This window comes from Aquarana catesbeiana, linkage group LG06 (genome assembly GCF_042186555.1).
Source record: "Aquarana catesbeiana isolate 2022-GZ linkage group LG06, ASM4218655v1, whole genome shotgun sequence".
In the NCBI taxonomy this organism is placed as follows: Eukaryota; Metazoa; Chordata; class Amphibia; order Anura; family Ranidae; genus Aquarana; species Aquarana catesbeiana.
Genome location: NC_133329.1, coordinates 377,289,545 through 377,314,251, shown reverse-complemented (window position 1 = coordinate 377,314,251; position 24,707 = coordinate 377,289,545). Strand labels below are relative to the sequence as shown.

Below are 24,707 nucleotides of genomic sequence, written 5' to 3'. Positions count from 1 at the left end.
TGAGAGAAATTGAGGATCATCATTCCCCTAAAAAGTCACCTTGAAATGTCAGAGGAAACCCATAATTTTTATAAATTTCGCCATTGTGATGAAATGCTTTGGATTCCATGGTGAAGGTGAAATATACATCCTTTTTGGTTGGTAAGGGTGCAGTTGGCTTTTAATGACTCCTAAGGCACCATTCACACCTAGGCATTTGGAATCCTGGACAGAATCTCCATGCTTCTGCCCGTGATATCAGAATCACGGCAAAATGTGGGACGCAGTTGCAATGCCATTACTTGTTAATGGCACCCCAATCATGGTCAATTGCAGGAGAAAACGCACCGCGCTACGCTCTTGCCCAAAATAAGCTCCTGCTCCTTTTTTGAGCGACAAGCAATTCCGTCAGCGATTCCAAATGCCTAGGTGTAAATGGAGCCTAAGGGTTGCAGAAGCTCTTCTCAACTATTCTTGACCTATTCTTCTGCCATACACCAGTCTCTCAGCTCCTCCCGTTAGGGCTTTGCTTTCCCCTTTACACCACTCCCCCCACTAACTGGTTATATTCTACTCATCCCACCTTTCCTCTTTTCTCTTTTTTAACTCCAAATGGGTTACTTCACTTGATCCCCTGTGGGGTGCATATCAGATAAATACTTTATACTACTATACACACCAAAGCCACAAAACACAATGTCTACTTTATCAAAATTTCTGCAATCTGATTATGCATGCCTACTATGGTGTATGCTTAGTGTACTCTTTTTCTATTGTTTTCCAAAGTCCTCAATAATTAGTATTAAAAAAAATAGTTTCTGATTTGCCTCATTATTTTTTTTTTTTGAACAGATAAATAATAATACCATAGATTCAAGAGACTGTACACAAACAATGGGGAAAAAAACACAAGCAAAAAAAATAATCTCTGATTTACCTCATTATTTTACATATATATTTGTTTGCAAAGAAAAAGTAAAGTAAAAAAAGTAATGTAAAGTGAAGTGAAAAAAGTAACATACATAACTTAAAGCAACTGCATACAAAAAACAAAACAAAAAAAATACAAAAATCACTAATTGGAAGACAGCTAAACAAACCCATTTACACCCAAACAGCACACCCCTTTAAATAAATGTTGTGTGTAAACATATTGGTGCATGAACCCATGTTTAGATTTTCTAATTGAATACAGTTTCATTTACAAAAGCATTGTATATTATAAACAATTACCATTTTTATCAAAGTATTGTTTTTACATTTTTGTCACCCTTTGTTTCATGCCAGCAGGTCTTAAGCCCCTGTCCAACAGAAGCCGGCCAAACGAGCATGCTGGAAAACCAGCAGCCGACCGACTCCCAATCAGCCCTCTCCACCATGGACGGGGCCATGTATTGTAAAATCTTGGATGAGAACCTTCTTCCCTCAGCCAGAAAACTGAAGATGGGCCATGGATGGGTCTTTCAGCATGACAATGATCCACAACATACCACCAAGGCAACAAAGGAGTGGATCAAGAAGAAGAACATTGAGGTCATAGAGTGGCATAGTCAGTCTCCAGACCTTAATCCTATAGAAAATTTATGGAGGGAGCTGAAACTTCGAGTTGCCAAGCGACAGCCAAGAAACCTTAAGAATTTAGAGAAGATCTGTAAAGAAGAGTGGACCAAAATCCCTCCTGAGATGTGTGCAAACCTGGTCACCAACTACAAGAAATGTCTTACCTCTGTGCTTGCCAACAAGGGTTTCTCCACCAAGTACTAAGTCATGTTTTACTTGGGGATCCTCTGACGTAGGCTCTTTACCATGTGATCAGCTGTGTCCAATCACAGCTGATCACAGTGTAAACAATCACCGTGTATTGGCTTTTCCTCTACTCGCACTGACAGACTTAGTAGAGTAGAGGAGAGCCGATCGGCTGTTCTTCTGATGGGGTGGGGTCTGCACTGATTATCAGTGCAGCCCCCCCAAGGATCCCCACCCAGGACCACCAGGGATGCCCACCTATGGCCACTAGGGATGCCCACCCATGACCACCAGGTAAGCCCACTAGAGCCCACCAGGGATGGCAATCATTGCCCATTAGGGATGACACTCTGTGCCCATCAGTGATGCCTGTCAGCGCCTCTGATTAGTGTTACCTATCAGTGCCATCTATCAGGGCCACCCATCAGTACCCACCATTGCCCATCAGTGCTGCCTATACGTGCCCTCCAGTGCCACCTATAAGTGCCACCTATGAGTGCACATCAGTGCTACCTATTTGTGCCCATCAGTGCCACTTATCTGTGCCCATCCATGCGCCTATGAGTGCCCATCAGTGCCACCTATCAGTGCCCATGAGTGCCGCCTATCAGTGCCTATCCATGCTACATATAAGTGCCACCTCATCAGTGCCACCTCATGAGTGCCCATCAGTGAAGGAGAACACTTACTTATTTACAAAGTTTTGTAACAGAAACAAAAACTTTTAATTTTTTTTTCACCAGAGGTGATCAAATACCACCAAAAGAAAGCTCTTTTTGTGGGGGAAAAAATATAAAAAATTGTTTGGGTACAGTGGCACACAACTGTGCATTTGTCATTCAAAATGTGAGAGCATTGAAAGCTGAAAATTGGTCTGAGAAGGAAGGTGTATAAGTGCCCAGTATTGAAGTGTTTAAAATACACCTATGATAAAAATTATAGACCCTTCATTTCTTTTGTAAGTGGGCAAACTTACAAAATCTGCAGGGGATCGTTTAATTATTTTTCCCACTTTATATACAGTATATATATATATATATATATATATATATATATATATATATACACACATATAGAAGCTTGAATGACATTTTAGAGTCTGGATTTACATATACTTTACTATATTAAAATCCTTGACACAAATACATTGCTACAGATCTTTCCAGTGGTACCGCTGCGCTCCAAAGTGCAGAAAGCAGAAGAATTGGCGTATTTTTAGTTTGGTATTCTCGTATTCAGGTGCCTCGTGTCTGCAGGGCAAATTAGGCTTTGGCTTTCCTTGCCTAGAGGCAAATGAGAACTTGTGTCTGAAATATTCTTTTAAAAACACAGTATTGATTCTAAGTCGTTACACTTTGTGTAGAGCTTGTTCCTTTCAACCTCGAGAAGGCTGACAGATTTAATGAATTATGTAGCCGGGTGAAAAACAGAATCCCCCAATGTTTATTCATTGCACAAATGCCTCAAAGAAGTCTGGAATAAGACTGTCTTATCTGACGTGTCCTCACTGTGTAAATGTTGGGTAAAGCCACCCCGTCTTATTTTTAAGTTTATTCTGAGTGACATCAGCATTATGCGAGCAAAGTCACACTTTAATCTTGAGCAGATTAAATGAAAATACATCAAAGAACCTAAAACTTAAGACCAAAGTCTATCCGGTATTCTTAGGTGTTTGACACTAAGGTGTCAGTGACTGTTGTAGTGATTTAAGTTCTTATGTCTGTAACTGCTTATTTGAAGTAGAGCTCAAGTCAAAAATAATAAACAAAAATGCTATGAAAAGAATAATAATAATTAGTGTTGCACCAATACCAGTATCGGTATCCATATCGGCGCTGATACCGAGTATTTTCACAAGTATCAGTACTGATACAGACACTTTCAGGCTCGGTTCTTTGAGCTGTCAGTGGGGATGAACAAATGTTCCTTTGTTTAACCCCTTATTAACCCTTAATTTACTCTAATCAGCCTTAATTAACTCCCTATTCTACTCCATTTAATTAATATTTTCCTGTTTTCTTTTTTTTCTTGTTCTTGTCTATTTTATAAACGATAAACAATTATTATTTTTTTTTTGGTTGCTTTGTTAGTGAATATTTTCACACATATATACATTTTCACATTTCACATTAATAATGCTCAAAATTTAAAAAAAAAATCTATTTATTTCATTTGTAAATGACTTTTCAATGCTTTGTACCATTGCTGACAGCTGAAGTGTAGGTATCAGTAATTGGTATCGGCGAGTACTAAAAAAAAAAAAAGTATCGGTACTCATGCTCGTTGTGAAAAAAATGGTATTGATGCATCCCTAATAATAATAATAATAGGCACCATTGCTGCAAACATCAGCTTCAGTCTAAAGCTGTCCCTTTGCCACAAAATGCCCTCAGTCTTCTAGATTGGATTGCAGCCAGCATCATATCAATTGGTTGTAAACCAAACATGAACCAAACCAGACATAAAATAGGAACAAAGTACATCCCTCTATAGTGTGTACGTGTCTCAATTATGAGCACTAAGTGTCATTTCTGTCTGCTGCTTCGTTTCTCTGCTATCTGCATTAATCACTTCTGACAGGTTTTTCTGATACCAAAAGAAAAAAAGGTGACAGGGGAGGGAGCTCCAACACACAGCCTGTAATTGACAGCCACAACTCTGTTCCTGTGTGCTGTGTGAAGGGGGGTGTGTCTCTTCCCTCCAATCAGCTCTCAGAGCTCTCCTCACTGAGCTCTGCAGTGTTTAATTTCAGCCCCCCCCTTTTTTTCTGACAGCTCAGACAAGCTTTATAAAGTTTGTACTTTGAACAGTTGTACAGAAGAGAAGACTACAGATAAACAGGTACAACTTATGTTGGAGGATTTGTTTCATCTCTGTGTATCACCTGTGTCCAGTCACTTCACTGGGTATGTGTAAGGGTTTACAACCACTTTAACCCACTTCCTCTGAGCCTAGGCTTCAAAGACCCACCCTCAGCCCAAGACTTGATGGTAAAAGTAGAAGCAGCAGAGTGATAAACTTATCTCTCTATCATTCCATCTTTTCCTCCATTCAGCATGCTCCTTGTCTGCACATGAGCTGATTAGCTTCTTTTGCTGTTTTTTGTCCTGCAATCTGAGCTCTGCTGTACAGAGACAAGAAGAAGCTGATACCAAGTCAGATTCAGGTAATACACTGCTTGCATTAAAAGATACATTTAACGATGTATTAAAGGAGAGGTAGGGCCAAAGCTCTTTTGCACTTATTTTTGCACTCCTGTGACCCAGATTTAAATGACAGTGGGCTAAAGTCTGCTGTCAGCTGACGTCACACAGCCGGTCCAGGTTCTGCAGGGATCCGGACGATAATGTCGAGATCTGTCCAGATGCCTGGACCTTCAGCTGGCTCAGCCTCCCAGCACACCACTGAGAGCCTGAGGCAGCCGCTCCCCCTGCACAGCCAATCGCTCCAATGAACGCAGAAGGGGCAGGGCATGGAGCAGTGACTGACAGTCACAGAGTGGACCTGAGAACTGAGCGATCAATGGTCTTTAATGGTTCAGTTCTCACTGTAGAGGTGGGGGATCGATACAACGGCCATCTAGGTGAGTATGACTGTTTATTATTTTCATTTCCCACACTTATCTTTCAATGAATACCGAGCTCCATTAAATTGTGTTGTTTATATCTGCCTGGAGTTTATCTTTACAGTACACTTATCATATGAAAACATACAGGGGCTGTCATTGCTGGCCTTTTTCTGAATATGCTATTCCCCTAGCTGCCACGAAGACCTTCTGGGCCACTGACTCAATTTCCGAATTTTCGAATTTCCGAATTTCCAAATTTCCGAATTTTCAAATTTCCAAATTTTCAAATTTCCAAATTTTCAAATTTCCAAATTCCGAATTTCCAAAAAAAATTCGAAATAATAACTAACTAATAATAACTAACTATTAAATTATAGGTATTGTAATTTCCTTTCAAATTTGGCTGTTTGTGAACGAATACAAATGTATCTGAAGCTACGAATTATCCGAAATAACGAATGCAGCATCTAAACAAATGGAAAGGAACAAATGAATATTATATAATAATAATAAAAAGGTTTATTATTATTATTGTTTTTTATTATTATTATTATTATTTATTGTTATTTATTATTATTAGATTGTTACGTTCCATTCGTTTAGATACGGCATTCGTAACTTCGGATAAATTCGTACTCGTTACGTTCACAAACAGCCAAATTTGAAAGGAAATTCCAATACCTATAATTTAATAGTTATTATTAGTTAGTTATTATTTTTGGATTTTCATTCTTTTGACTGTTCAGATTTTCCTAATTTCGAATTTTCAAGTTTTTGAATTTCCGAAATTTCGAACTTCCGAACTTCTGAATTTACCAATTTCAGAATTTCCAAAATTTTGAATCTCCGAACTCCTGAATTTCCAAAATTTAGAATTTCCGAATTTGAATTTTCGAATTTCCAAAATTTTACAATTTCCAAAATTTCCAATTTCCGAATTTTGGATTTCCGAAATGTCCAATTTCCGAATTTTGGATTTCTGAAATTTCGAATTTCTGAAGTTTAGAATTTTCCAATTTCGGAAATTTAGAATTTCTGAATTTCCGAAATTCCGAATTTCTGAATTTCCGAAATTCCGAATTTCTGAAAGTCCGAATTTCCGAAATTTCGGAAGTTTGAAAATTCGGAAATTGAAAAATTCAGAAATGTCATAATTAACGAATTTGTCAAAATTTGTTAAAAAATGTAGTTAAAAAACTAATTCGGAACTAAACGAATTGCACATGTCTATTGGACATCGCACCAGTGGGAACCGGCCCTAAAGGTCTAATGAAACAAACTCAGAGTAAATCTTACAGTCCAATCAGCTGATTCATTTTGTGCTGGAGGTTGGATTACTGGCAAAGTGCATTCCTGAGAACTGAGTGAGAAGGGTGTTGTATTGTATTTGAGCAGAGGAGAAGAGATATTGTCATTGTGTGTGTTTAAAGATTCAATAAACAAACGACTTTCCAAAGTACAAATCGTTATCACGAATATATATACATAAATAAATATCGAAATGGTATGCATAAAAAAAACAAATCAATTTGGTATCGACAACGAATTAACGTAACATAGCGCATATAACAGAACTAAATTATGTATTTTATGAATGAAAATGAAACTAAACAACATTTTCCGCGCACAAGTCAAGTAATTATTTAAAAATATCCATACATAGATTGCTTCTTTAAAGAGAAGCTCCAGTCTCCTTTGTAAAAAATTAAGTTAGCAGCTGCAAAAACTGTAGCTGCTGACTTTTAATCAACAGATGCTCACCTGTCCCAGGATTCAGCAATGTGCTCACCTGAGCCATTCTTTTCACCAGTGTTCGGTCCCCTGTTCCGGCATCTAAACTGTGGGCACCGGATTGTGACAGCTCGCGGCTTCACAGTCGGCTTTGTGAATGGTACCGCAGTCTTCTGGGTCCTGCGACCTGTCCCAGAAAACTGCGGGGAGGGAGGGGGAAGAGAACTTTGAGTAGATGTGGGAGCGGGTACCTGTCAAAAGCAGGTACCCGCTTCCGTCGCCCCCAAAAAAGTGCAATTTCTTAAAGGAGAAGTGCAGCCAAAGCTCATATGGCTGTACTACTCTTGTGGATCACAGGAATGCACCCGTTTTCAGCTGACAGTGGGCTGAAGACTGCTGTCGGGTGACGTCACAGAGCCGGTAGAGGCTCTGGCAAGAGCACGACAATGAAGTTGGGATCCGCCCACATGCCTGGACCGGCACCCAGCTCAGGATCTCAGAGAGTGGCTGAGAGCCTAAGCCAGCCACTCCTGCCCCCTCCACAGCCCAGCGCACCAGTGAGCACAGAGGGGCAGAGTAGTCAGTGGTGACTGACAGTCACCAGCTCTCTGCTCAGGGAGCCCTGAGAACCGAGCAATCGGTGGTGTTTGATCACTCAATTCTCAGTGTTAGAGCCAGCGGGGGTCCGATGCTGCATCCAGCTAGGTAATTATGACTCTGAAAAGAAAAAATCCATACTTCTCTTTTAAAGAGGAGTGAGGGAAGAGGCCTTAAAGCGCAACTTTCCCTTTTTGTTAAAGCTCCGCTTTAACCTCTCATCTGCGCTGTAGCCGAAAGACGGCTGCAGCGCAGACCTACTTTGCCAGGAGGGCATCCATAGACATCCTCCCATGCCCGAGCGGCCTGCACGCCCCCTGCCTCCTACCAGTGCCCATCAGCGCTACCTACCAGTGCCCACAGTACCACCCATCAGTGCCCAAAGTGTCACCTATCAGTGCCCACAGTGCCACCTATAAATGTCACCAATCATTGCCTCATCACCAGTGCTGCCTATCAATACCTCCTACCAGTGCCCATCAGTGCCACCTACCAGTGTCCATCAGTGCCACCTACCAGTGTCCATCAGTGCCACCTACCAGTGCTTATGAGTGACATCTATCAGTGCCCATCAGTGCCACTCATCAGTGCCACCCATCAGGGCCCATTAGTGCCATCTTATCAGTGCCTATCAGTGTCGCCTTATCTGTGCCTATCAGTGCAGCCCATCAGTCCAGCCCATCGGTGCCCATCAGTGCAGCCTCATCAGCGAATATCAATAAAGGAGAAAAATTACCCGTTTTCAAAATTTTATAATAAACTCTTTTTTTTGTTTGTTTAGCAAAAATAAAAACCCAAGTGGTGATTAAATACCACCAAAAGAAAGCTCCATTTCTGTGAAAAAAATGATAAAAATGTCATTTGAGTACAGTGTAGCATGACCACGCAATTGTCATTCAAAGTGTGACAGCGCTGAAAGCTAAAAACTGGTCTGGGCAGGAGGGGGGTTTAAGTGCCCAGTAAGCAAGTGGTTAAGCTATACCCTTTGTTGGCTATTAAAGATAAAGATAGGTATGGCAATTATCAGCCATCATCATCAGTCCTCATCTGATTACATCTTCAAATTTTTTACTCCATGATGTACACAATACAAGATAACCAAAGCAGGTCGATCCACCCATCAACTCTTACTCAATGTTAAAGCTGAATTATACTTAGCCGCCTCCTGAACAAAACGTAATGTCAAAGTAAAGGAGGTCAAGTTAATTCATCAGTCCGGATTCTTGACACAGCTGAGATATTTAATTAAATGTGGCCATTCAAAGCGTATTTTAATTGAACTGTAATGTATATCAGGAAAGTAAAGCTATTAGAATTTAAAATTGTTGAACCGCAGCTAATCATTTATTTAAATGGAATATGACTATAATTTTCAGGTAAGCACTGGTATATTATATTATCCCGTGATATAATGGAAGATTTATTTGCAAGTCCCCATCTGCCGCCGCTGAAAATAGTGGATGGGATATTTTCTCTTCCTCCTTCTAGGGTTTCAGTTAGTAACATCTTCATGAAAACAGCTTGCTGATTATTTAGTGTTTAGTAGATTTTTATCCAGGCATTAGAACATCTCCGTCAATCAAAACTGTTCTGCAGGGATTCAATTACCAAGAACTTCGAAGCATAAACTTGGGTGCCAGCTTTTAGTTTTGAACAAACATTGATGCATTCACAACACGCAAAGCAGAGGATCAATCCATTTAATGTCATTTTACCCTGCCTGCCTGTTAGTCTTAAAGGGAAAATCGAATGTATTTTGAGTGAGCACATCTAAGTATTGTTCACATGGTCACTGTCAAAGGGGATTGCAGTTGGGGCTCCACACTGTTGAAATCCAAACAGAAGCTCTTCAGCTCAAGTCCTCCAACAGCTGTTTTCTTAGGCTCTGGTGAAGGTGGTGGAGTGAGGCCCCCAAAATCTGTTGTCTGCTGAGTTTGCTACATGTTTTTGTAATAAAGAAGAAACACAAGGGGGCACAAACTAAGTGCAGCACAGGTCAGCGGCTGGTGAGGCACTGGCTAGTATCAGAGCCAGATACACACAGGTTACATAAGCTGCAAACGTTAGAGTGAGAGCAATAATTCTAGCACTAGACCTCCTCTGTAACTCTAAACATTTAACCTGTAAAAAATTTAAAGAGTCGCCTATGGAGATTTTTAAGTCTGGCGCCATTCCATGAGTGTGCGCAATTTTAAAGCGTGACATGTTAGGTATCTATTTACTTGGCGTAACATCATCTTTCACATAATACAAGAAAATCAGGCTAACTAGTGTTTTTTTTTTTTTTTTTTATTCATAAAACAGCTTTTTTTTAAAAAAAAAAAAGCACGTTTGAAAAATTGTTGCGAAAATACAGTATAACATAAAAAGTTGCGATGACCGCCATTTTAATCCCTAGGTTGTCTGCTAAAATATATATATATAATGTTTGGGGGTTCTAAGTAATTTTCTAGTGAAAAAACTAGGATTTTTACATGTAGTAGAGAAGTGTCAGAATTGACCTGGGTGGCAAGGGGTTAATTACCATAAGTAATATACAAATAATTGTTATATATTGTTTTTAAGGTAATTTACTATATTCTCAAAAACTGTACTCAAGCAGGTGGCTTAACGGACAAATTAATGAAGTTTGAAGTTTTAACTTCAAACCTTTAATTTCACAGTAAATAGAAAAATAATACATTTATATATTTTAACATATATAGCATATAAATATATGATTTAGCTTGATTTTAACTGTACCTTTTCAGCAAGCAGCAGATTCTCATTCTCCCTCTTAACTGTGTGAGCATGGATTTATTGGATTACATCGCTGGAATCTTTTTTATTTTTTTTTTTAATAAAAGACTTGTCCCAAGCCGTCTCCTGTGGTTTTTTAACATTTTGACACTTTCTTTTTGTGAAATGGTAGGGGTACAATGTACCCCTTACCAATTCACATGGGGGGGGCAGGATCTGGGTGTCCCCTTTGTTAAAGGGGGCTTCCAGATTCCGATAAGCCCCCCCACCCGTAGACCCCCACAACCAACTGGCAAGGGTTGTGGGGATGAGGCCCTTGTCCCCATCAACATGGGGACATCCTCCCCATGTTGAGGGCATGTGGCCTGGTACGGTTCAGGAGCCTGCAGCCTGCCAGGTTGTGTGCTCGGATAAGGGTCTGGTGTGGATTTTTGGGGGAACCCCACGCCATTTTTAAAAAAATGTTGGCGCGGAGTTCCCCTTAAAATCCATACCAGACCTGAAAGGTCTGATATGGATTTTTGGGGGGAACCCCACGCCATTTTTCTTTTTAATTTTGGTGCAGAGTTTCCCTTAATATCCATACCAGACCTGAAGGGCCTGGTAATGGAATTTTAGGGGACCCCCACGCATTTTTTTTTTTTTTTCTATGACTTTCAATGACTTTTATGTGTATTGTTGTGACCGACAATTCATTAATAGCCGACACTAGTGCTAGTACTTTTAAATTAATTTTTTTTCCTTTAGAAGTGTAATTTTGCTCTCGGACTGTTATAAACACAGGAAACACGTGCTACTTTACAGGCATACTATAGACACCCCCCAGGTACGACATTTAAAGGAATATTTCACTTTTATTGTTTCACTTTAAGCATTATTAAAATCACTGCTCCCGAAAAAACATAAGTTTTAAAACTTTTTTTGCATTGATCCATGTCCCCTGGGGCAGGACTCGGGTCTCTAAACACTTTTTATGACAATAACTTGCATATTAACCTTTAAAATTAGCACTTTTGATTTTTCATGTCCGTGTCCCATAGACTTTAATGTGTGTTTGAACAATTTTTTTGTCTGTTCGCATGTTCTGGATGCAAACCGAACAGGGGGGTGTTCGGCCCATCCCTAGTGATAGCCTGTCAGTGGATGACAAGTTGTTTTTATCTTTGTTCCTGTAGGTCTGTATTTGGCTTTTTAATACTATTAAACACCTAATAATACTGCACTAAGTTGACGACCCCTTGTGTTCCTTCTTGTGTTCTCAGAGATTGTTCCTGTCTCAGGTGGACCTGTCTACTGGAGTGTGATACTCATCTTACCTGCTTGATCCCATGAACTCTATATGCTACATTAGTGGACTTTTACTGCTATTCAGAAACTGTCCTCTCACTGTAAGCATGTTTTATATGTTAGGGGGGTCTTACATGTGGATAGTGGATACATACCTATTTTGCACCATAATAATTCTATTATGTGTCATACATGTTTTGCAATGAAACCTCTTGTTTGGATTTCAACATTTTGGTGTGGTGCTCCAATTCTTTGATCCAATCAATATATCTATTTCCTGAGGTTTTCCTTGGAGGTCCCTCTGTCTATATAAGCAGCCTACACATCACCCAGGTGCCCCATCTGGAGAATACTAGTAAAGTTTTGAAAGAATACCCATCATAGGTAGGCAGTAAAATCCATCTACTGTAGGGTCCCCGCGCCAGTCAATCAACTATCTCAAAGGATCTTAGAGGACAGATCTTCAGGCAGCATTGACCAATCTACAGACTGCATAAGGTTGGATGCTCAGCAAAGACTACAAGACCAATAACTGGCAATTCATTATGTACTTGGCATCAAAGAGGTTCCAAATAGAAAAGGGAATCAGGACAAATAGTTGACTTTACATTTTGCTTCTGCTTTTCCTAGTTTCTCTGAAGCTGACCACGCATGTTATAATTAGGATGGAGCTAAGGTTTCAATACATGAACAATGTAATTGGTAAAATATGACCACATGGCCATCTTTGGTCAATGATGTCACCAGCAACCCTGCCCCCTGGTTACTTGCAGCTGCGGGACAGGGCATCCATGGTCACAGCTGATTGGAATGGTAACCTCTTGTCATCTGACAGTCTCCTGCGGGTTCAGGGCAGAACTCAGTTCAATCTTAGCTCATCCTTATTTACAATCTGATTGTACAACCAATGTCTGATGACTTTTAGTGCCAGTGTCAACATAAAGGTCTATGGGAATCCAAAAGCAGCTTAGAAGGTGGCCAAGTGCAGGTCATAAGGAAATCAACTGCAGGTGAAGTGCAGCTATTATTAAACTTATCATTAAACTTGAGTGATCTCAAAAGCATCTAAAGCTGATCTTAAATACAAGCAGAATGCACCAGAAAAAAAGCTTTTCCCATTTAAACAAAACAAAAGCCTGTAGATTTAGCAAAAGTTATGTAGTGCAAGGGTTTGCCTAGGCAATCTATCAAATTTGAATTAAATTAGGTTGTTTTTTGTACTACATGGTTTTTGACTCATCTAAAGAAGATCGTACAAATGGATTTGAATACATATGTGTGATCAACTTAAAGTGTATGTTAACAATACATTTCTCTTATTTGCTCCCCTTCGATAAATATACCATTGAAAATGTTATAATACACTCACCGGCCACTTTATTAGGTACACCTTGCTAGTATTGGGTTGAACCCCCTTTTACCATCAGAACTTCCTTCATTCTTGGTGGCATAGATTCAACAAGGTGTTGGAAACATTCCTCAGAGATTTTGGTCCATATTGACATGATAGCCTCACACAGTTGCTGCAGATTTGTCGGCTGCACATCCATGATGTGAACCTCCTGTTCCACCACATCCCAAAGATGCTCTATTGGATTGAGATCTGGTGACTGTGGAGGACATTGGAGTACAGTGACCTGATTGTCCAGTGGTGAGATGATTTGAGCTTTGTGACATGGTACATTATCCTGCTGGAAGGAGCCATCAGAAGATGGGTACACTGTAGTCATAAAGGGATGGACATGGTCAGCAACAATACTCAGGTAGGTCGTGGTGTTTAAACGATGCTCAGTTGGTACTAAGGGGCCCGAAGTGTGCCAATAAAATATCCCCCACACCATTACATTATCACCACCAGTCTGGACTGTTGATACAAGGCAGGATGGATCCATGCTTTCATGTTGTTTACCCCAAATTCTGACCGGACCATCTGTCACAGCTGAAATTGAAATTCATCATACCAGGCAAAATTTTTCCAATCTTCTATTGTCCACTTTTGGTGATCCTGTGCGAATTGTAGCCTCAATTTCCTGTTCTTAGCTGACAGGAGTGGCACCAGGTGTGGTCTTCTGCTGCTGTAGCCCATTTTCTTCAAGGTTCGATGTGTTGTGTGTTCAGAGATTGTATTCTGTATATGTTGGTTGTTACGAGTGGTTATTTGAGTTACTGTTGCCCTTCTATCATCTTGAACAAGTCTGCCAATTCTTCTCTGACCTCTGACATCAACCAGGCATCCTCCACACAACTGCCGCTCAATGGATATTTTCTCTTTTTTGGACCATTCTCTGTAAACCCTAGAGATGGTTGCACAGAAAAATCCCAGTAGATCAGCAGTTTTTGAAATACTCAGACCGGCCTGTCTGGCACCAACAACCATACCACGTTCATAGTCACTTAAATCCCCTTTCTTCCCCATTCTGATGCTCAGTTTGAACTTCAGAAAGTCATCTCCACCACGTCTAAATGCCTAAATGGATTGAGTTGCTGCCATGTGATTGGCTGATTAGCAATTTGTGTTACCAAGAAAAAGGTGTACCTAATAAAGTGGTCGGTGAGTGTATATCTGCTTGACATTTAAATGAATGACACTAAACTTTATTTTGTTACATGTATTTCTACCCAATTAGCAATCAAGTTATGTGACTATACTGTACATGGTAACTATTTTTTTCACATATCTCACAGAATCGAAAGGGCTTACCATTTTTGGCTTTGCAGGATTTGTTGTCCGGCTGCATTAAATACCCTTCGACACAACTGCATGTATAAGAGCCTTGTGTGTTCCTGCAGGTCTGACTGCAAAAGCCGTACAGCGAACATTCATCAGCATCTGGAAGAGAGCACAACAGAGGGTGATCACCATCCAAAAACAGGTCCTGCTTATGTGAGATTATAGTAACAGTCGTCATTATAGTAAATATGTCATCATAACTATTGTGTGCAACCCATGATAGATAAAGAGATAGATCTGAGAAAGACAAATATGTAGATATGTGTGGGAAAATTAATTCATATAGAGAAGTTAGGTATGCAAACAAATAGATCATAGATAGCTCCAGTGTTAGAAGGAGTTGGAGATTCTCTGGGTGCTAACGACTTTTCTACCACCACCACAATTAGCTCCTTAGTTCAGAGAACTTTCACATGGTTCAGGTTGCATCCATTCCCTTATCCATACCCTTCCCTTTCTTAGTTGCTCCATTTGAGCAAATGAGCAAGGTGCCCAATGGAATGAGAAGATGCAAAAAGAAGTGCATATACAGTATCTCACAAAAGTGAGTACACCCCTCGCATTTTTGTAAATATTTTATTATATCTTTTATTGTGTCAACACCGAAGAAATGGCACTTTGCTACAATGTAAAGTAGTGAGTGTACAGCTTGTGTAACAGTGTAAATTTGCTGTCCCCACAAAATAAGTCAACACACAGCCATTAATGTCTAAACCGCTGGCAACAAAAGTGAGTATGCCCCTAAGTGAAAATATCCAAATTGGGCCCAATTAGCCATTTTTCCTCCCCGGTGTCATGTGACTTGTTAGTGTTACAAGGTCTCAGGTGTGAATGGGGAGCAGGTGTGTTAAATTTGGTGTTATCACTCTCACTCTCTCATACTGGTCACTGGAAGTTCAGCATGGCACCTCATGGCAAAGAACTCTCTGAGGATCTGAAAAAAATAATTTTTGCTCTACATAAAGATGGCCTAGACTATAAGAACATTGCCAAGACCCTGAAACTGAGCTGCAGCACAGTGGCCAAGACCATACAGCGGTTTAACAGGACAGGTTCCACTCAGAACAGGCTTCACCATGGTTGACCAAAAAAGTTGAGTGCACATGCTCAGCATCATATCCAGAGGTTGTCTTTGGGAAATAGATGTATGAGTGCTGCCAGCATTGCTGCAGAGGTTGAAGGAGTGGGGGGTCAGCCTGTCAGTGCTCAGACCATACGCCACACACTGCATCAAATTGGTCTGCATGGCTGTTGTCCCAGAAGGAAGCCTCTTTTAAAGATGATGCACAAGAAAACCCGCGAACAGTTTGCTGAAGACAAGCAGACTAAGGACATGGATTACTGGAACCATGTCCTGTGGTCTGATGAGACCAAGATAAACTTATTTGGTTTAGATGGTGTCAAGCGTGTGTGGCGGCAACCAGGTGAGGAGTACAAAGACAAGTGTGGCTTGTCTACAGTCAAGCATGGTGGTGGGAGTGTCATGGTCTGGGGCTGCATGAGTGCTTCCAGCACTGGGGAGCTACAGTTCATTGAGGGAACCATGAATGCCAACATGTATTGTGATATACTGAAGCAGAGCATGATCCCCCTCCCTTCGAAGACTAGGCCGCAGGGCAGTATTCAAATTTGATAACGTCCCCAAACACACCTCTAAGATGACCACTCCCTTGCTAAAGAAGCTGAGAGTAAAGGTGATGGACTGGCCAAGCATGTCTCCAGACTTAAACACTATTGAGCATCTGTGGGTCATCCTCAAATGGAAGGTGGAGGAGTGCAAGGTCTCTAACATCCACCAGCTCCGTGATGTCGTCATGGAGGAGTGGAAGAGGACTCCAGTGGCAACCTGTGAAGCTCTGGTGAACTCCGTGCCCAAGAGGGTTAGGGCAGTGCTGGAAAATAATGGTGGCCACACAAAATATTGACACTTTGGGCCCAATCTGAACATTTTCACTTAGGGGTGTACTCACTTTTGTTGCCAGTGCTTTGGACATTAATGGCTGTGTGTTGAGTTATTTTGAGGGGACAATAAATTTACACTGTTATACAAGCTGTACACTCACTACATTGTAGCAAAGTGTAATTTCTTCAGTGTTGTCAAATGAAAAGATATAATAACATATTTTTAAAAATGTGAGGGGTGTACTCACTTTTGTGAGGTACTGTAGGTAAATGTACCTAGAGGATACAACTTTTAGAAGGTCATGTCATAGTGACAGTTAAAGTGTTACTAAACCTAAAACAGTTTTTTACCTTAATGCATTGTTTGCATTAAGGTAAAAAATGTTTTCAGTTTCTCTGTATCCCCCCCTTCCCCTGTGTGAAGGGGAAGAGAAGGGAGATGAGATCAGTGCTGCGCATGGCTGCAACTATTCTCCCCTCTTTTCCTCTTCACACAGCATTCGAGAAGCAGCAGGAGCCATTGGCTCTTGCTGCTGTCAATCAGATGCAGTGAAGAGGAAGTGGGGGCGGGCCTAAGTCCCGCTGTGTAAGTCTATGAAGCGGGGCTCAGTGGACGCACAGGTCGGGAGCGTGTAGACAGGCAAAGAGATGTACTCGTACGTTGCTGCCTGCTTCCAAGTTCACTGTGGAAACCACTTGAGTGAACACAAAATGTCAACATTACAGAAGAAATCCACTTAAATGTGACTAAATCCCAGGACCTGGAAAAACAAGAACCTTCACAGACTGCATGTGTATATACAGTGGCGATGGAAAGTATTCAGACCCCCTTAAATTTTTCACTCTTTGTTATATTACAGCCATTTGCTAAAATCATTTAAGTTCATTTTTTTCCTCTTTAATGTACACACAGCACCCCATATTGACAGAAAAACACAGAATTGTTGACATTTTTGCAGATTTATTAAAAAAGAATAACTGAAATATCACATCACATCCTAAGTATTCAGACCCTTTGCTGTGATACTCATATATTTAACTCAGGTGCTGTCCATTTCTTCTGATCATTCTTGAGATGGTTCTACACCTTCATGTGAGTCAAGCTGTGTTTGATTATACTGATTGGACTTGATTAGGAAAGCCACACACCTGTCTATAGAAGACCTTACAGCTCACAGTGCATGTCAGAGCAAATGAGAATCATGAGGTCAAAGGAACTGCCTGAAGAGCTCAGAGACAGAATTGTGGCAAGGCACAGATCTGGCCAAGGTTACAAAAAAATTTCTGCTGCACTTAAGGTTCCTAAGAGCACAGTGGCCTCCATAATCCTTAAATGGAAGACGTTTGGGATGACCAGAACCCTTCCTAGAGCTGGCCGTCCGGCCAAACTGAGCTATCGGGGGAGAAAAGCCTTGGTGAGAGTGGTAAAGAAGAACCCAAAGATCACTGTGGCTGAGCTCCAGACATGCAGTTGGGAGATGGGAGAAAGTTGTAGAAAGTCAACCATCACTGCAGCCCTCCACCAGTCGGGGCTTTATGGCAGAGTGGCCCGACGAAAGCCTTTCCTCAGTGCAAGACACATGAAAGCCTGCATAAAGTTTGCTAAAAAACACCTGAAGGACTCCAAGATGGTGAAAAATAAGATTCTCTGGTCTGATGAGACCAAGGTAGAACTTTTTGGTCTTAATTCTATGTGTGGAGAAAACCATGGAGTGGAGTATGTGTGGAGAAAACCAGCACTGCTCATCACCTGTCCAATACAGTCCCAACAGTGAAGCATGGTGGTGGCAGCATCATGCTGTGGGGGTGTTTTTCAGCTGCAGGGACAGGACAAATGGTTGCAATCGAGGGAAAGATAAATGCGGCCAAGTACAGGGATATCCTGGACGAAAACCTTCTCCAGAGTGCTCAGGACCTCAGACTGGGCTGAAGGTTTACCTTAAAAACAAGACAATGATCCTAAGCACACAGCTAAAATAACGAAGGAGTGGCTTCACAACAACTCAGTGACTGTTCTTGAATGGCCCAGCCAGAGCCCTAACTTAAACCCAATTGAGCATCTCTGGAGAGACCTAAAAATGGCTGTCCACCAACGTTTACCATCCAACCTGACAGAACTGGAGAGGATCTGCAAGGAGGAATGGCAGAGGATCCCCAAATCCAGGTGTGAAAAACTTGTTGCATCTTTCCCAAAAAGACTCATGGCTGTATTAGATCAAAAGGGTGCTTCTACTAAATACTGAGCAAAGGGTCTGAATACTTAGGACCATGTGATATTTCAGTTTTTCTTTTTTAATAAATCTGCAAAAATGTCAACAATTCTGTGTTTTTCTGTCAATATGGGGTGCTGTGTGTACATTAATGAGGAAAAAAAATGAACTTAAATGATTTTAGCAAATGGCTGCAATATAACAAAGAGTAAAAAATTTAAGGGGGTCTGAATACTTTCCGTCCCCACTGTATATATTTTTCATTTATTTACTATATGACCTTGAGTTTGTAGACATCTTAGACAACCCTTTGCAAAACGATGGCTTCTACACTCTCTTGGGAAGGCTTTCGACAAGATTTTGTAGTGTGTCTGTGGGAATATTTGGGATATTCAGCCAAACAATCATTTGTCTGGTCAGGTGTTGATGTTAGATGAGAAGACCTTGCTCACAATCAGGATTCCAATTCATCCTAAAGGTGTTCAGTAGGGTTGTGGTCAAGGATCTGTAAAGCACACTTGGGTTCCTCCACATCAAACTCATAAAATCATGTCTTTATGAAGCTGACTTTGTGCACAGAGGTCTTACCTAAACTGTTACCACAAGGTTAGAAGTGCACAATTGTCTCAAAATGTCATATCCATTTCCGCTAGCATCAACAATACCCTTCACTGGTGACTGCTCCTACATTTGCTATAAATTATAAGTGTGACAGTAAGGTGTCTACTGACATTTTAGAGTACTTTGTTTTTCCATCACTATTACTAGCTTAGTGTAACATAAAAGAATGGGCAATATGGGGGACAGATGTTTAAAAAGCAGAGCAACTTATAAGATCTTTACAATACAAATGAGATGACCTAACTCTGGGAGATATCAGTATATAACTATTAGGGATAAATAGATCCCTTTAAGGGCTATTTATCTGATCAATATGGGAGAGCAGCAGATGGAGAAGTTGGTCTAACACACAAAACAGCATCATTTGCCACACGAGTGCCGATCTGCTGCCTTCTGCCAGTTTTCTAGCTATTTATAAAAGCTGTAAAATCAATGGAGGCATTTTATAGGCACCGATGCCTAGGTGTTTAGATTTCAGAGAAGACTGCGGCATATTTTTTCTTTCGCTTTTCTTTTTTTTTTTTTTTTCTGGATAGCTATTGCAGTCATCGTAAATAGCAGCAGATGCATGAAAGCGATGGAAATGATCAAGCTGATTTTTATTAAATTGCACATGGGCGATGCCAAGGCGGTGGCAGGAGAGGCTCAGGCACCCTTGTGATGCAATATGATTCATGAGAGTGCCAAGTGGTGAATGTATCCCAGGCACAGATGAATGAGCGAGGTGGTAATCTTGCACACAGCCAATTCTCCTACCTATGCAGCTTTTCCTGTCTGCTCCCAGCTCGTAGCCATCTCGACAGTAGCACTGTGTGCTGTTTCTGCTCAGTGCACATCTGTATTGGCAGTTCTGCTTCTGACACGTTGATTGCAGCTCTAGAAACAACAGAGATATCCAGAAAATAAATAATTGCTTTTTATCAGGATTATAGAACAGAATAATCCAATGCAAAGCTGCATGGTATAGCTTAAAGCAGTGGTCCTCAACTCCTGTCCTTTAGGACCCACTAACAGGCCAGATTTTAATTATTACCTTGGAGAGACGCAGACCAGAATACTGCAATCACTGAGCAGCAAATGATATCACCTGTGATGTATTTCAGTTATCTTGCAAACCTGGCCTGTTAGTGGGCCCTGAGGACAGGAGTTGAGAACCACTGCCTTAAAGGTAAACTCTAGGCAAACAGCTAAATACATTTTTAGAACACAGATTTAGGAAACTTTTCACATGCCAAAGGATTTGCATTTCTGCCCATCCAGTTCTGAGATTTGCACAGTCCTGGTAACCTGACATTGCTACCCTGCAGTTAAAGTGATATTAAACTAATTTTAAGTTGTTTCAGTTTAACAGAGGAGGTCTAGACATACCTACAGTATTATTACCTATATTTTCCTTTAAATTGATACCTTGTTCTTGTCTTAAACCTGTATGTGGGTAGGTTGCAGAGAACAGAACTTGTATTAATGCAGAGTCCAGAAATTCACAACAAACCCGACTGGAAACACTCACTCTAGATAAAGAGCAGGTCTCAGATGTGCCGACAGCATCTGTCTTGAAGGGCGGAGTGCGGCCTGGCCGGCCTGAGCCCAAATGGACAGGTCTTCAGAAGCCTGGCATGTCACTATCCTTTCCCTACTCGTATGTAACCTCTCCCTGCCACAAATCACTGTCCCTGTCTGACAGGTAACCTGTCCCTGCACTACCAACATGAAAAATGCGTGCCAAACCTGGGAGCTAGGGCCTTAAAGAGGCTCTGCCTAAACCAAGATGGCTGCTAGAGTCACATTGGGCAGCAGCAGCATCCAATCGTATAGCTTCTCCAATGACCCAGAACACAATAGGGAAACCATATTCTTCTAGACTTCCTCTCCCCCTGCAATGCCGCTGCAGTTGAGCGCCACCTGCAGTGGAAAAAGTAGACTGTTCCTGCCTACATGCTATCCCCATGCCTGTCTACTTCACTGGGTGGTAAGGAGATACCTGTGTGTGCATGGTTCTGGCCAGTGCTGTGGGTGACCATACACACAGTATCCAGTAAGCCACACCTACATATAGGTGGTCCCATCCAGATGTTGCCAATTTTCTGAGTGGCCTTGCCCTTAATTATGTGGTTACCCTCCACTCATGTCTGAGATCCCTTGAGATATCACCCTACTGGACATGCCCAGCAACTCAAATAAGGGTGATGCTGTGTTTCTGGGATGCAGCCTAGGACACAGTATCATCGGGCAGAGCACCTAGATTTAGGACTCTGCCCACTTTGTTAAATTGACATCTATACAATCAACCAACTAGCAACCATTCTGTTTCTTTCTGTTTTTTAATTTCCATTTGTTCATGATTAAGCTTTCAAAGTAAAACATATTCACCTTACTCACCTCCTATCATTTCCAAAGTGAGCACAACGTTTTATAAAGTGCACATTCTCTTTGTGAAAGCCGTCCATAGATGGATCAAATCTCAGCCGGTTCTGCAGGGACCAGCTGGGATTTGATTCATTTATGGGCAGGCTGGTTGTAGTGATGATGATCCATCAATTAACGTCAGTACAACCAGCCTGTCGCAGTTTTGCATGTCATTATTCATTGTCGGCGTTGATCATTGTTTTCTACTGGCAGGGAAGGTTCCCAACACTCCTCACCAGCAAAACACAATAGTGCTGCAGGAGGGATTCCCCATCAACACTGATTGGGTTAATGAGGAGATCGAGCAATTTCCTCTCCTTCCACCCACAATGGAAGGAAAGAAAATTGCATAACCTAGGGGCTGCTTAATTGAAGGAGAGAAAATTGATCGATCCCCCCATCAGCATAGTCAGTGTTGATGAGGGGATCGACCAATAGAGAAAATTGCATAATCTACGGGGTGCTAAAAGTGGAGTTCAACCCAAAATTGGAACTTGCGCTTATTCGTCTCCTCCCCTCCTCTGGTGCCACATTTGTCACCTTTCATGGGGGAGAGGGGGGAACGGGGACCTGTTTTTGACAGGTCCCCTTCCCCACTGCCGGGAGACCATGCCGCGGCAAAGTAAAACAGCAGCTCGGCCCCCCTCCTTCTCACTCCTCCTTCCCCTTCTGCCAGGCCAGCGAGAGCGCTTTGCGCATGTGCAGTAGGGACCCATCCGTGAAGCCGAAAGGCTACACTGCTGGGTTCACTTACCAGCAATGGCGGCAGCAGCTCCAGACCAGCCGATGTAAACATCCAGGACAGGTAAGTGTCCTAATGTTAAAAGTCAGCAGCTACAGTATGTGTAGCTGCTGACCTTTAATTTTTAAAGAGGTGGGCAGATCTCCTCTTTAAGTGAGCAGCCTCTATTCCCCAATTCCTTGGTGTATTTCAGTGCGTTCAGCATCTGTTCGTAGATTAAACTGTCATTAATTAACAGAGTGAAATTGAGGTCACACACATATTAAGACAAGTTGTAAAAATGTTTATCAGACATTTTCTAACTTTTTTTGTATTATCTCTATGTGGTTAGTTTGTGGTCAGCATAATATTACCATTTTGTGTCATCTGCAATAAATGTTTTAGTGAATGAAATACAAGTTGAACAGGATAAATCTGAGACAGCATGATGGCTAAATGGTTGGCACTATTGCTTGCGGTGCTGGAAACCTGGGTCAAGGAGCTTATTGGCTTGTATGTGCGTTTCCTTTTAACATGTGTTTCACTTTCCAATCAAAATCATAAAGAAGAGTAAACTGGCCTTAATGTATATTCTTATGGTAAGAGAGGACTGGGAACCTTTGGTCTGGGAGCAAACACAAGCATTAGCCCGTTCTCAGACGGGGAAGATTTCTGTGGGTTAAAAAACATATACCACACAAATTGTGCCACTGTGCTCCTTGGATTGGTGCATATGGTGGCAGGTTAGTGTTCTTAAAGGACATGGTTTATCGAGACATATGTTTTTTACAGCATCAGGTTACTTTGCAGCTCTCAGCAATAAGTCATAGTACTACTCAGAGGTCCAAAGTAAGTAATTCTAGGTTTGAACAAGGTAGCTATATAATACCCATCATGCGTTCCAGACTTCAGTTCAATGTCTGAATGGAGAGGTATATAGCTCACTAAACTACATAGGGGGTTCTTTACTGTCAGAGCAGTAAGGATGTGGAGCTGCCTTCCACAATCAGTGGTTCCAGCAGGAAGTGTCAATAGTATGTAAAAAACTCGTATGCCCCGTACGCTCCATCGGACATTTTCCATCGGATTTTCCGACACACAAAGTTGGAGAGCAGGCTATAAAATTTTCCGACAACAAAATCCGTTGTCGGAAATTCTGATCGTGTGTACACAAATCCGACGGACAAAGTGCCACGCATGCTCAGAATAAATAAAGAGATGAAAGCTATTGGCCACTGCCCCGTTTATAGTCCTGACGTTCGTGTTTTACGTCACTGCGTTTAGAACGATCGGATTTTCCGACAACTTTGTGTGACCGTGTGTATGCAAGACAAGTTTGAGCCAACATCCGTCAGAAAAAATCCTAGGATTTTGTTGTCGGAATGTCCGAACAAAGTCCGACCGTGTGTACGCCCTATTAGATGGGCAGCTTAGTAAACACAATATACAGCGATATGGGAAATGATAGTGGTGCACACACAGGTTGAACTGGATGGACTGGTATCTTTATTCAATCTTACCTAGTATGTAACTATGTAGCTATCTCCACTCCATTTGAGCATATCTTAAGAATGCTCAAATGCTTGCCTGCCCTGTACCCCCCTGACTCGTGTATATGATTGTTATGAGGACATTAGACTAAGATACTTCAAGGCAAGGAGCTGAAATTATAATATCTGTAGTATGCAGCAGCAAAAGTGTCAGCACTATATAAATTAAATTGATAATAAAGTTTCATTTTTTTTTCTTTAAAAATAGCAAACATGTTTTACTTACATAGTTACATAGTAGGTGAGGTTGAAAAAAGACACAAGTCCATCAAGTCCAACCTATGTGTGTGATTATATGTCAGTATTACTTTGTATATCTCTGTATGTTGCAGTTGTTTAGGTGCTTATCTAATAGTTTCTTGAAACTATCGATGCTCCCCACTGAGACCACTGTCTGTGGAAGGGAATTCCACATCCTGGCCACTCTTACAGTAAAGAACCCTCTACATAGTTTATGGTTAAACCTCTTTTCTTCTAATTTGAATGAGTGGCCACGTTTCTTGTTAAACTCCCTTCCGCAAAAATGTTTTATCCCTATTGTGGGGTCACCAGTACAGTATTTGTAAATTGAAATCATAGCCCCCCTCGAGCGTCTCTTCTCCAAAGAGAATAAGTTAAGTTCTTGCAACCTTTCTTCATAACGTATATCCACCAGACCCTTTATTAGCTTTGTTGCCCTTCTTTGTACTAGCTCCATTTCTGAGGACTGGTGCCCAGAACTGGACAGCATACTTTAGGTGCGACCAGAGTCTTGAAGAGCGGGAGAATTATTGTTTTATCTCTGGAGTTAATCCCTTTTTTAATGCATGCCAATATTCTGTGTCCTTTGTTAGCAGCAGCTTGGCATTGCATGCCATTTCCGAGCCTGTCATCTACTAGGACCCCCAGGTCCTTTTCCATCCTATATTCCCCCCCAGAG

The 24,707-nt window shown here is 41.3% G+C and overlaps 1 protein-coding gene across 6 annotated transcripts in view; it reads right to left on the bottom strand.

The window, feature by feature from the left end:
- The window catches only part of LRP1B (LDL receptor related protein 1B), a 2,172,167-nt gene that overhangs the window by 1,214,724 nt on the left and 932,736 nt on the right, over positions 1-24,707 (bottom strand). For all 6 annotated transcript variants that reach the window (XM_073634235.1, XM_073634238.1, XM_073634240.1 and 3 more), the window contains exons 4-5: positions 19,868-19,987; positions 14,349-14,477 (exon numbers count right to left, since the gene is read on the bottom strand). In XM_073634235.1, the coding sequence (XP_073490336.1) occupies positions 14,349-14,477; positions 19,868-19,987 (249 nt within the window). The remainder of the gene's footprint in view (positions 1-14,348; positions 14,478-19,867; positions 19,988-24,707) is intronic.